Raw genomic sequence first — 13600 nt, forward strand, 5'->3', positions numbered from 1 at the left:
AGAACAATTCCTCTGTCTTTCTCTTCAATGACACTGAAATTTTCAAACAGTACAGGCCAGTGGATTGTAAAACATCCCTCAATCTGGATCTGTCTGCTCTTTTCCTCGTGATGAGATTCAGGTTATGTATTTTGGCAGGATAAGTGGTATGTCTTTCTCAGTGCATTAGGACATCAGGAGGCACGTGGTGCTCATCTGTCTCATTATCACTGATGTGAACTTGGATCACTTGAGTAAGGTGGTGTCCATGTGAACTTCTCTACTGTGGAAGTGTTTTCCTCCTTACAATTAATAAACAGTTTGCAGGAACATGCTTTGAGGCTGTGTATATATTCTGTTCTCCAAAATATCCATTGATGATTTTTGCTTAAATCAATTATTTCTATGGTGGTTGCAAAACACTGATTTTTGAACTCATTCCTTCTACATTTATTAGGATTAGAATTTATAAATAGGCCATTTAAAGCCCTATTTGATTCAACAGGGCAATGGAACAACATGAAGATGACATAAAGCCAGCTCATGAAAGGTTCCATAAGAGTTGTCATCCTTGGACTAGTTGCAGTGGCTCATGACTTTAATCCTAGTACTCTGGGAGGCCGAGGCGGGCAGATCTCTTGAGCCCAGGAGTTCGAGACCAGCCTGGGAAATGCGGTGAAACCCCATCTCTACAAAAACTATAAAAATTAACCGGGTGTGGTGGCACACACCTGTAGTCCCAGCTACTTGGGAGGTTGAGGTGGGAGGATCACTTGAGCCTAGGCGGTTGAGGCTGCAGTGAGCCTTGAGGGCGCCACTGCACTCCAGCCTGGGTGACAGAGTGAGACGCTGTGTCAAAAAAGAAAAAAAAAAAAAAGATGAGTTGTAATCCTTGACTATATCACTAGTTCAGGAAAATGTGATGCTTTATCTATACCATACCAAAACAATAGGCCAACTCAATAAAAGACTCAGATCAAGAGAACAGTTTACAAGTAACTGTTACCTCCCTACCATATTATGTTTTGCCAATTTTCCAAAAGAATTATTATTATGAAGATATTAATTTTTAAAAACTATTGCATTCTTATATAAAAGAAATTTTGCTATATAAAAGAATTCCTATCATTTTTAATTATTAAAATAGTCTGTCATAGGAAATGTGTTCTATTCAATAATTCAATAATAACCTTTAATCCTCACTCAGGAAATAATATCTTGACTGCAATTCTGTTTTATGTCTCCCTTGTTATTAATTACTAATCTGTGTTATATTGCCCCGTTCGTTCATCCAAGGCCAAATACGATCCGCATTACATTTTTGTCTTTTGCAGCTGCTAAAAGCTAATGAAATATAAAGCCATAATCATATAAGAAAAGTGTTCTGAATATGGGAAATAACTGGCAATTGGGGCTGAGGGATCGTCCTTTCTTGCACTTAGTTGAAATAGGTCTCTCTGTAACAAGATTTTCTAACAATTAACATGACCCAACTAGAAAGCTGGCTTCTTTGTGAATTTCCTAGTAAAGCTGGAAGCCAGTAAAAATCATTTAAACAAAGAGGTGGTTCTGCTCTCTTTGGGTTTTGTGTTGTGTTGTGTGTGTGTGTGTGTGTGTGTGTGTGTGTTTTCTTTTTTGAGACAACGTCTTGCTCTGTTGCCCAGGCTGGAGTGCAGTGGTACAATCATGGTTCACTGCAGCCTCCACCTCCTGGGCTCAAGTGATCCTCCTGCCTCAGCCTCCTATGTAGCTGAGACTACAGGTGCGAGCCACCATGTCCAGCTATTTTTTCCCCTTTTGGTAGAGACGGGGTCTTGCTATGTTGCCCAGGCTGGTTTCAAACTCCTAGCCTCAAGTGATCCTCCCGCCTCAGCTTCCCAAAGTGCTGGGATTACAGACATGGCTACTACACCTGACGTTTTTGCCTTCTAAAGGTTCATGATTCTAAAATGGTATCTAAATAGCCCCTACCAGAGTCTCAAAATACTTGAAATTTTTAAAGCAAAGGTAAATTAATCACACAGCAAATAAAAAGATAAAGATGTATTTAATTGGTGTACAGAATAAAAAGGTTGTTGGGATGGGTTTCTTTTGTCTGCTTCACACAGGCATTAAATGTGTTTGTAGTACCAATCCTATACAAACCTCCGGGCCAACACATTATCATCTCAAGCTGTGACTATTACCTAAGAATTGTTAGTGAGAGGAATCATGATTTCAGATGAAGAAAATGGTCTCCTTTTACAAAGAAAAGTGCTTTTTAAAAATGATTCCCATAAAACAGGGATTAGAGCATATAATGTGGGCTGAAAATGAAGATTTGGAGTCTTGACACACTGATGTCAAAGCCATGGAGTAGATAAAGCATCCAAGGAGAGTGTTAGAGTGACAAGATCAGAGAGCCAAGGGAGAACCCAGAGGAGCCCCAACATTTAAAAGCCAGGAGAAAGTGAGTCCACATAAATAGTTCATGCAGAGACCTAAAAGAAAAACCAGGAGAATGTGTTGCCCCTGAAGCCAAGGGCAATGAGTGGTAAGAAGGGAGTGGGCAGGAGTGCCGAAGACTGCCAGGAAGTGAGAAAATGGAGCACTGAAAATGCTCCATTGGACTTCGAGGTCATTCAAGAACCTGTCAGATCATCTTCCCTGGGCTGGGATCAATGAGGAGGTAGGAGACAGCAGTACAAATGCCCCCTTAAGGAGCGAGCTTGAAGGGGAGGAGAGAGACGAGAGGAACTGGAGGGGACAAGAGGGCCAGAGAAGGCTTATTTTAAAGGGTAGGAAAGAACAGTTACAAAGGGCAATTTTGGACAACTGGGAAATTCTGAATATGGACTACGTGTTAGATAATGTTACGCTATCAATGTTAAATTTCTTCAGGGTGATCTAGTATTATCGTTATATAAGAGAATATCCCTCTCTTAAGGGATGCATGCTGAAGTACATACAGGTTAATTCCATGTCTACAGTTTATTTTCAAATTATTTCAAATGGGTGTTTATGTACTATTCTTTCATCTTCTCTGTAGGTTTGCAATTTTCAAAAATATTTGGGGGGGAAAACAAAAGCAAAACAAAATGGCTTGAGATATATATATATATATACACACACACACACACACACACATCCAAACCAAAAAAAAAAGGAAAATGGAAAAAAAGAGGAAAGTCACTGAGCATGTCAAGATGCTGATGGGCAACAGCTAGGGGAATGCGCAGGAGAGGCAGAAGGAAAATCAATGCCCTCCCCTACCTACTCCTCCCACAGCTACAGAGCATACGGATAGTCTTGGAGGGACAATGGACTTGAAAGAGCATCTTCTCTGTCTGCAGTTCATTGAGGAGGAAAATGAGGGCGGTCCGAGTTCACAGGGATTTTCAATATACCCTTCGGTGCCAGTAAACACTGCTTGATGGCTACAATAACCTAGAACCCTCTGACAAACAATAGCAAGAAGAATGGCAAGAGGCTCTCTAAACTTGGAGAAAGTTCTTTAGGGAACACCAAAGATGAAAGATTTTCATTTGTTATTTTTCCATGAAGATCTCAAACTGAAATATACATCACAGTAAAGGACTTCAAACTGGGAGTAAGGAGGTGGGGATGGAGAGCGGAGAGAGGGGCTCTCAAGCAGCTGTGAATGGCTTGATTGTTCGATTTTTAACCAGCTAAATTAACTAGATGTTTTGCCAAGAATTAAAGAAATATTTAGTTTGCTATTTAGTATTTTTAAATTTTTTTCCATATAAAATAAAGAATGAGTACTTTCGAAAGCAATGATTTCCATTAGAGAAACTTCTATTTGTCACAGCTTAAGCATCAAACCACAAAGCCAAAAAAGCACGATTGTCTTTGTCAGCCTCTTAGCACTTACAGAAATTGAATAAATACATTTCTAAGTGGTCTCAAGGGAAGAAATAAAATATATCGGTGTTTCCAAAGTGCTCCACGGGAGCAAAAAGGCAATAGATTATTAATTGAAACGCCATTAACATAAAATTTTAAGTGTCAAGTGAAATTCAGGAGAATGAAATTGCAATGTTTAATTTCTGTTATGTGGATAAATTCCAATTCTCCAAGTCAGGGTAGCATATCAGAAGGGCCATGAACTTTGGAATCTGCCAGATCTGGTTCCAGTTCAGGCTCTGCCACCCATGAATGTGTAACTTGGGGCGGTTAAGTCTCACTTTCCTCATTTATAAAACAAGGGAGACTAATCAAAGCTTTGTCTAAGAGTTTTGGTGAGAAATAATGAGAGTAGTAGGCACTCAATAAATGATAGCTATTATTAGTACTCTCTTACCTGTTACATATCACAAAAGAAATAAAATAACAATGACAATATAAAACTGATGTTACTTTTTTTTTTTTTTTTTTTTGAGATGGAGTTTCACTCTGTCGCCCAGGCTGGAGTGCAGTGGCACGATCTTGGCTCACTGCAACCTATCTGCCTCCCAGGTTCAGGCAATTCTCCTGCCTCAGCCTCCTGAGTAACTGGGATTATAGGCATGCACCATCATGCCCGGCTAATTTTTTTTTTTTTTTTTTTTTTTTTTGAGACGGAGTCTCGCTCTGTCGCCCGGGCTGGAGTGCAGTGGCCGGATCTCAGCTCACTGCAAGCTCCGCCTCCCGGGTTCCCGCCATTCTCCTGCCTCAGCCTCCCGAGTAGCTGGGACTACAGGCGCCACCACCTCGCCCGGCTAGTTTTTTGTATTTTTAGTAGAGACGGGGTTTCACCGTGTAAGCCAGGATGGTCTCGATCTCCTGACCTCGTGATCCGCCCATCTCGGCCTCCCAAAGTGCTGGGATTACAGGCCTGAGCCACCGCGCCCGGCCAATTTTTGTATTTTTAGTAGAGACAGGGTCTCACCATGTTGGCCCGGCTGGTCTTGAACTCCTGACCTCAAGTGATCCACCCACCTCGGCCCCTCAAAGTGCTGGGACTACAGGTGTGAGCCACCATGCCTGGTCTTTTTTTTTTTAAGAGTCAGGGTCTCACTCGGTGGTGGTCCTGGCTGGAGTGCAGTGGCATAATCATAGCTTACTGTAACCTCAAACTCCTGGGCTCAAGTGATTCACCCACCTCCCAAAGTGCTGGGATTACAGGCGTGAGTCACTAACCCTGGCCCGATGCTACTTCTCTACATGCAAGGTGGATAGAGCACAAGAAACGGAATAGCCTTGATTTTATATGTAGGTTACGCTTTCTCAAACTGCCATGATACTCCAGAGGCAGAGTACTGTGGTCAGGTGGAATGACCCAGCAGGACAAAAAACCCTTAACACTAGTCAGACCAGTGGAAACAGGAATCAAGCACGAGCCTTGGCTCTGTGACTTGCTGTGTTCCCTCGAGGAAATCACTTTGCCTTTCAAAGCTCATTTCCTTTTCTGCAAACTGAGAACAACCCTTCAAAAGGCTGTGTTACAGGGCCTAGCCAACTTGAAAAGCACTATGCAAATACAAGGTACTGTATACAAGTAAATTTAATTAAAGCTAGCTTCTGAAGTAGCAACATTCAGAGGTGGCATAAAATGGTGTAATGGGTGACAGCAAAAAATACTGTCATCAAAACTCCTTGAATTGAAACCCCAACTCTACCAGCTGTAAGCTGCATAAACTTACCAAGTAGGCCGGGTGTGGTGGCTCACACCTGTAATCCCAGCATTTTGGGAGGCTGAGGTGAGTGAATCACAAGGTCAGGAGTTCAAGACCAGCCTGGCCAACATGGTGAAACTTTGTCTCTACTAAAAATACAAAAAATTAGCTGGGCGTAGTGGTGGGCGCCTGTAATCCCAGCTACTCAGGAGGCTGAGGCAGGAAAATCACTTGAACCTGGGAGGTGGAGGTTGCAGTGAGCTGAGATCACACCATCACACTCCAGCCCAGGCGACAGAGTGAGACTCAGTCTCAAAAAAAAAAAAAAACTCACCAAGTACTTACCACACTGAGCATGAGCTGCTTCCACTATACAAACAGGAATAATAACCCTTTATTCAGGCTTATTACAAGGATTAAATAAAATATATGTAGATGATGTTGAACACTCTTTGGAATATGGTTAGTAATCAGGAAATAATATCTGTCATTTTCTATCAAGAGTTTTCAAAATATTTATAGCCCTTGACATGGTAATTTCATATCTAGTCACCAGAATATAGAAATAATCCAAAATAAGGAAAAGGCTTTGCACATAGAAATTCTTCAAAGTGTTATTTATATTAGTATTAAAAGGTCCGATATTTGAAGAATAATTAAGCATATTATGGCCTATTCACCAAATAAAATATTTAGCAATGACTAAAATGATATTTGCAAAGCATTCATAACAACTTGAGAGATGTTTACATAACATTTTAGTGCTAAAAGTGAGGCTACAAAAAACTAATATTTAGGATGATCAGAAATCTATACTCTACAAAAAATACGTTGAAGGAAATTATCAGAATGTTGTCATTATCTCTGGGTAGTGGAATGATGAGGGAGTATTCATTATTTCCAATTGCTTTTCTGTATTTTTTCCAAATTTCTGAATGAGAGAAAATTTTATGCAAACAATGTTTGTCTATGAAAAAATGTAAGTAAGCATCATTGCATCAGCTTTCAGCAGATTTGTTATTATGAACTCATAATAAACCTTGATTGGCATATCCAACAAGAGATAAAAGAAGAAAAAGAATTTTAAATGGCTATTCTGGATGCACTCCATACGGGTTTGCCCTGCTCCATAAGGAGCAGTGGAGCCATAAAAAAAAAAAAAAAAAAAAAAAAAAAAAAAAAAAAAAAAAAAAAAAGAATCTTAAGGGAATACTCTGAACAAGTATATGTTAACAAATTAGATAACGTAGATGAAATGGACAAATTCCTAGAACTACCACAAATGACTCAAGAAGGAATAGAAAATCTAAATAGTCATATAACAAGAGACAGAATAAGTAATCAAAAAAACTACACACAAAGAAAATCTCATGCCCAGATAGCTTCACTGATGAATTCTACCAAATGTTTAAAGAATTAATACCAATTCTTCATAAACTCTTCCAAAAAATGGAGGAGAAAGGAACATTTTCCAACTCATTCTATGAGGCCAATATTACCCTGACAGTTAAATCAGACAAAGATATCACAAGAAAACTATAGATCAATATCTCTTATGAATATAGATGCAAAAGTCTTCTACAAAATACCAGCAAACTGAATTCAGCAACACATGAAAAGTATTATACACCATGACCAAGGGGATTTATCCTAGGAATGCGAAGTTGGTTTAACATCAATTAACATAATATGCCATTTAATTAACATTATATGCCATATCATAAAATAAAGGACAAAAACCACATGATCATCTCAATACATGCAGAGAAAGCATTTGACAAAATTAAACACCACTTTGTAATAATAAAAAATCAATAAACTAGGAATAGGAGTGTGTTTTCTCAACCTGAGAAAGAGCATCTATGAAAAAGACACAGCCAATATAAGACTTACTGGTGAAAGACTGAATGCTTCTCCCTTAAGATCAGGAATAAGACAAGGATGGCTAGTCTTGCATTTCTATTTGACATTGTAGTAGAGGCAAGAAAACGAAACAAAAGGCATTGGACAGAAACAAGTAAAACTACATTTGCAGATGACCTGATTTGTAAATAAAAATTCCTCAAATATCCACTAAAAACCTATTAAAGCTAATAAATGAGTTCAGCAAAGTATTGGGATACAAAACCAACATACAAAAATCAGTTTTTAAACATTTACAATAAACAATCCAAAAATGAAATTAATAAAAATCCATGTATAATATCAAAAAGAATAAAAAACCTAGGTTAAATTTAACAAAAGAAGTGTAAAACTTATACTCTGAACACTACAAGACAGTGGGGAAAGAAATTAAAGATCTAAATAGATGGAAAGACACCCCATGTTCAAGGATCAGATTACTTAACTGTTAAGATAGCAATACTCCCCAAATTGATCTACAGATTCAACACAACCCCTGTCAACATTCCACTTGGCTTGAGACATTGACACATTGATTCTAAAATTCATATAGATATGTAAGGGACCCAGAATAGCCTAAATAATCTTGAAAAAGAGAAACAAAGTTGAAGGATTCATACTTCCCAATTTCAAAACTTTATTTAAAAAAAACTATAGTAGGCCTGGCGCAGTGGCTCACACCTGCAAACCCAGCACTTTGGGAGGCCAAGGTGGGCGGATCATGAGGTCAGGAGTTCAAAACCAGCCTGGTCAACATGGTGAAACCCCATCTCTATCAAAAATACAAAAATTAGCCAGGCGTGGTGGTTTGTGCCTGTAATCCCAGCTACCCCGGAGGCTGAGGCAGGAGAATCGCTTGAACCTGGGAGGCAGAGGTTGCAGTGAGCTGAGATCGTGCCATTGCACTCCAGCCTGGGCAACAAGAGTAAGACTCCATCTCAAAAAAAAAAAAAAAAAAAAAAAAAGAGCTATAGTAATCCAGACACTGGTACCAGCATAAGAAAGAGATACAGACCATTGGAATAGAATTGAGAGCACAGAAATAAACATTTATGGTCAGTTGATTTTTGACAATGGTGCTAAGAGGATTCAATGGGGAAAGAACAATCTTTTCAACAAATGGTGCTGAGACAACTGGATATCCACATGCAAAAAATGAATTTGTACTCCTACCTCACACCATATGTGAAAATCAGCAACTCAATATGGTTCAAATGCCTAAATGTAAGAGCTAAAACTACAAAACTGTTTTTTTGGTCTTTAAAAATACATATATTTAGGGGGTAGGAGTGCAATTTTGTTACATGTATAATGAAGTCTGGGCTTTTAGTGTAACCATTACCCAAGTCACATACATTATACTCATTAGGTAATTTCTCATACCTCAACCCCCTCCCACCCTCCCAGCTTTCTGAGTCTCCAGTGTCCATTATTCTATTCTGGATGCCCATGTGTACATATTATTTAGTTCCCACTTATAAGTGAGAACATGGGGTATTTGACTTTCTGTTTTTGAGTAATTTCACTTAGGATAATGGCTTCTTGGTCCATCCATGTTGCTGCAAAAGACATGATTTCATTCTTTTTCATGGCTGAGTAGTATTCCATGGCATATATATATATATATATATATATATATATGCACACACACATACACATACATATGTATATATACACATACATACACACTATATATATACACACATACATATACATACACCCCACATTTTCTTTATCCAATCATCCATTGAAAGACACTTATGGTGATTCCATATCTTTGTTATTGTGAATAGTGCTGTGGTAAACATAAGAGTGCAGGTATCTATTTGATATAATGACTTCCTTTGGGTAGACTCCGTGGTGGGATTGCTGGATGAAATGGTAGTTTGGTAGTTCTATTTTTAGTTCTTTGAGAAATCTCCATGTTTTCCACAGAGGTTGTACTAATTTACATTCCCACCAGCAGTGATAAACATTCCCTTTTCCCTACATCCTCGCCTACATCTCTTGTTTCTTGACTTTTTAGTAATAGCCATTCTGACTGGTATGTAAGATGGTATCTCATTATGGTTTCAATTTGCATTTATCTGATGATTAGTGATGTTGAGCATTTTTTCCATATGTTTTTTGGCCATTTGTATGCCTTCTTTTGAAAAGTGTCTGTTCGTGACCTTTGCCCACTTTTTAATGTTTTTTTTTTTTTTTTTTTTTCTTGTTGAGTTGTTACAAAACTCTTAAAGTAAGACTTGAGCATAAATCTTTTTGGATTTGGGAATGGATTCTTAGATATGACACCAAAAGCACAAGCAACCAAAGAAAAAATAAAGTGAAATTCATCAGAATTAAAAACTTTTGGCCGGACGCGGTGGCTCACGCCTGTAATCCCTGCACTTTGGGAGGCCTAGGCGGGCGGATCACAAGGACAGGAGATCGAGACCATCCTGGCCAACATGGTGAAACCCCGTCTCTACTAAAAATACAAAAAATCAGCCGGGCGAGGTGGTGGGCGCCTGTAGTCCCAGCTACTCCGGAGGCTGAGGCAGGAGAATGGCGTGAACCCGGGAGGCGAAGCTTGCAGTGAGCCAAGATCGCGCCACTACACTACAGCCTGGACGACAGAGTGAGACTCTGCCTCAAAAAAAAAAAAAAAAAAACTTTTGTGCTTCAAAGAACACCATTAAGAAAGTATGAAGAGAATCCAGTGAATGAGAGAAAATATTTGCAAATCACATATTTGATAGGAAACTTGTATTTAGAATATATAAATATCTCTTACAACAAAATAATATAAAAATAAATAATTCAATTAAAAATGGATACATGATCTGAATAGATATTTCTCCAAAGAAGATATACAAATAGCCAATAAACACATGAAAAGATGCTCAATGTCATTAGTCATTACAGAAATACAAATGCAAACCATGGTGAGATACCACTTCATACCCACTAGGATGACTATAATCAAAAGGACAGACAATAACAACTATTGCTGAAAATGTGGAGAAAGTGAAACCCTTATACACTGCTGGTAGGAATGTAGAATGGCGCAGTCACTTGGGAAAACAGCTTGGAAATTTCTCAAAATGTTAAAGATAAAACTACCATATGACCCAGCAATTCCACTTCTAGGTATATACCCAAGAGAACGGAAAACGTATGTTCACAGCAGCATTGTTCATAACAGTAAAAAAGATGAAACAGGTCGGGGGCCGTGGCTCACGCCTGTAATCCCAGCACTTTGGGAGGCCGGGGCGGCGAATCACCTGAGGTCAGGAGTTCGAGACCAGCCTGGCCAACATGGTGAAACCCCATCTCTATCAAAAATACAAAACTTAGCCAGGCATGGTGGTGTGTGCCTGTAATCCCAGCTACTCCGGAGGCTGAGGCAGGAGAATCGCTTGAACCCGGGAGGTGGAGGTTGCAGTGAGCAGAGATCGCACCACTGCACTCCAGCCTGGGTGACAGAGCAAGACTCTGTCTGAAAAAAAAAAGAAAAAGAAAAAGAAAAAAAAAAGGCTGAAACAATCCAAATGTCTATCAATTGATGAATGGATAAATACAATGTGGCATATTCATACAATGAAATATTATTCCGCAATAAAAAGGAATAAAGTACTGATACATGCTACAACATGGACAAAGCCAGACATAAAAGGTCACACAATGTATGACTCCATTTACATGAAATGTCCAGAATAGATAAATCCGTAGATACTGAATGTAGATTTGTGGTTGCCAGGGGCTGAGAGGAGAGAGAAAGTGCTTAATGGATAAGGGGTTTTACTCTGGAGTGCCGGAAATGTCTCGGAAGTACATGGGGTTGTGCTTGCACGATACTGTGAACATAGCAACTGCTACTGAGTTGTTCACTTGACAATGGCTAATTTCATGTTATGTGAATTTCACCTCAATAAATCACAGGTATTTGGAAGAAAAAGCAATCCAAAAATCTAAGCTAATATTTCCACTTACATGCAATGTTTTAAAAGTTGAAAAGTATTTCAAAAAGAGAGAGAATTTGTTTTTACAAGTTGGACTTGGCTTTTTTTTTTTTAACCTAAGAAATTTGGCTAAATTTAAAGAACTGTGAGTAATCCTAGATATCAAAAGATAATTTCTCTTTACTCTCAGCTAATAAATGTCTACTATAGTAGTAGAGTTCACATGGAGCTTTTGAAAGAGTTATTTCATGACATGCTTAAAGATTTGAAAGAGTTAGTACACCTCCTATGTCCCTTCCTACTTTCAGAGATGAGTTTCCTACATCATCAGCACAAGTCAGCTGGGTAGGAGAATAACATTTGATTCCCAAAGGAAAACATCCCACGCTAATTAGTATAGCGCACTCTGCATCCTAAACTCTCCATCTTAAACCTGAATAAACTTCCAAAGGCAAGATGTGGGATAGAAGTTGGGGAAATTACCTATAACCTAGACATCAAAGAAGTGGAGTTTAAGAGCAAATTACTCATATTAATTGTCCCAGCTTATTTACTTGTTTTTATTTTAATTTGCTTGTTGGAAACTCTATCCCTAAACGCTCAAGTTTGTTTCAACTAGATGCCAATAGCCATGAGAAAGAACCTCAGTACAAAATAAACAAAGTGAATATTTAAGCTTCTAATTATACGGGGGTAGAGAAAGGCATGCCATCTATTTAGAAACAATACACCTTTTTTTGGAAACAGATGATCTAGCATTCTCCCAATTCTCCTAGAATATTTTTAAAACATGAGGCAAATCTCATGAAGTTCTGTGTTGAATAGATATAGAAATAATGTGATCATTGAGTCATAAAATCCAATAAAAATTCAATGATGCTACTAAATGTCACAAAAGTAGGGATATAGCTATTTATAAAAGTATTGAAGAAACACACATAAATTACACTGTCTTTCTTGTTCTCTGACACTGAGTTTTAAACTGAGATTTTATATTGGTACATTATCGACTGAAATTAAATCAATCATAAAATATCTCTAAGACAATACTTTATGGTACTTCATAAATTCAAAGCTACATCTTCCTAAATGTAGTTTCCTATGCTCCTCTAATGATGCCTTGTGCAAATCACACAGGGCAGCTTGAGCATCGTGGGAGTAAATGAGAAAGGGGGAAGAGGGTGAGGCCAGTTCATTTTCCCCTTTTCATTCATAACCACAGGCACATTCCCAGTACTCACATGTCTCAGATTTCCTGGTTTTCGTTGAAGAACTGCTGCATCCCATGACTTCTATCTAAATCATATGTGTTCATGAATTCAACTTCTGATTTTAAGACAGAGTGTGAAAAGTCCCTCCCTTTAAGCTGCGAGGAACCACTCTTAGCCGATCCTCTTCAGTCATAGATCCTAATGAGGAACACACAGGAGGGAGGGAAGGAAACCGCCAGTTAACCACATGGTAGCTGAGGGGCTGCTCAGAAGGATTCATTTTATGCTTCTTCTGAATCGCTGTTCATCATGTGATGTGGAAAGTGATCAGACATAATCTAATCCTGGCTTATTTTCCAAAACACAGCAGCAGCTACAGAGCAGCTATAGGCTGCTTCTCTGCTAGTAGACATAAATGAGTTTCTCCATGTCTAGGTCACATCCAACTCTGTATAAAATAGAGCATTCAAAATGAAAAGAAAAAATTGAAATACGACAGTGTACGATTTTCTAATTTAAATACGGGGAATGGGATGTGGAGGAGCTGACATAATTAACTGTTTTGGTTTTCAGCTCAAAGTAATTCAACCTATCTAGGCTTTTAAAAACACAAATTGGAAGTTGACTATGAGACAAAAACAACATATTTAAACAGCTATGCTGAAATTCAAAGTGAGTTCTTAGACAGTATTTCTCGGAATAAGTTGGGAACATTTGTTTTATTTAAAAAAAAAAGGAGGTAGCCGGTCGTGGTGGCTCACGCCTGTAATCCCAACACTTTGGGAGGCTGAGGCAGGCAGATTACGAGGTCAAGAGTTTGAGGCCAGCCTGGCCAACATAGTGAAACTCCGTCTCTACTAAAAATACCAAAATTAGTCGGGCATGGTGGCGCATGCCTGTAATCCCAGCTACTCGGGAGACTGAGGCAGGAGAATCGCTTGAACCCAGGAGGCAGAGGTTGCAGTGA

General features: G+C 38.8%; 1 protein-coding gene across 1 annotated transcript in view; it reads right to left on the bottom strand.

The window, feature by feature from the left end:
- Positions 1-12774, bottom strand: part of PPEF1 (protein phosphatase with EF-hand domain 1) — a 134901-nt gene extending 122127 nt beyond the window's left edge. The window contains exon 1 of the mRNA XM_026451893.1: positions 12664-12774. Within this exon, the coding sequence (XP_026307678.1) occupies positions 12664-12709 (46 nt within the window). The 5' untranslated portion in view covers positions 12710-12774. The remainder of the gene's footprint in view (positions 1-12663) is intronic.
- Between the last annotated feature and the right edge of the window lie 826 nt (positions 12775-13600).

This window comes from Piliocolobus tephrosceles, chromosome Y (genome assembly GCF_002776525.5).
Source record: "Piliocolobus tephrosceles isolate RC106 chromosome Y, ASM277652v3, whole genome shotgun sequence".
NCBI classification, from domain to species: domain Eukaryota; kingdom Metazoa; phylum Chordata; class Mammalia; order Primates; family Cercopithecidae; genus Piliocolobus; species Piliocolobus tephrosceles.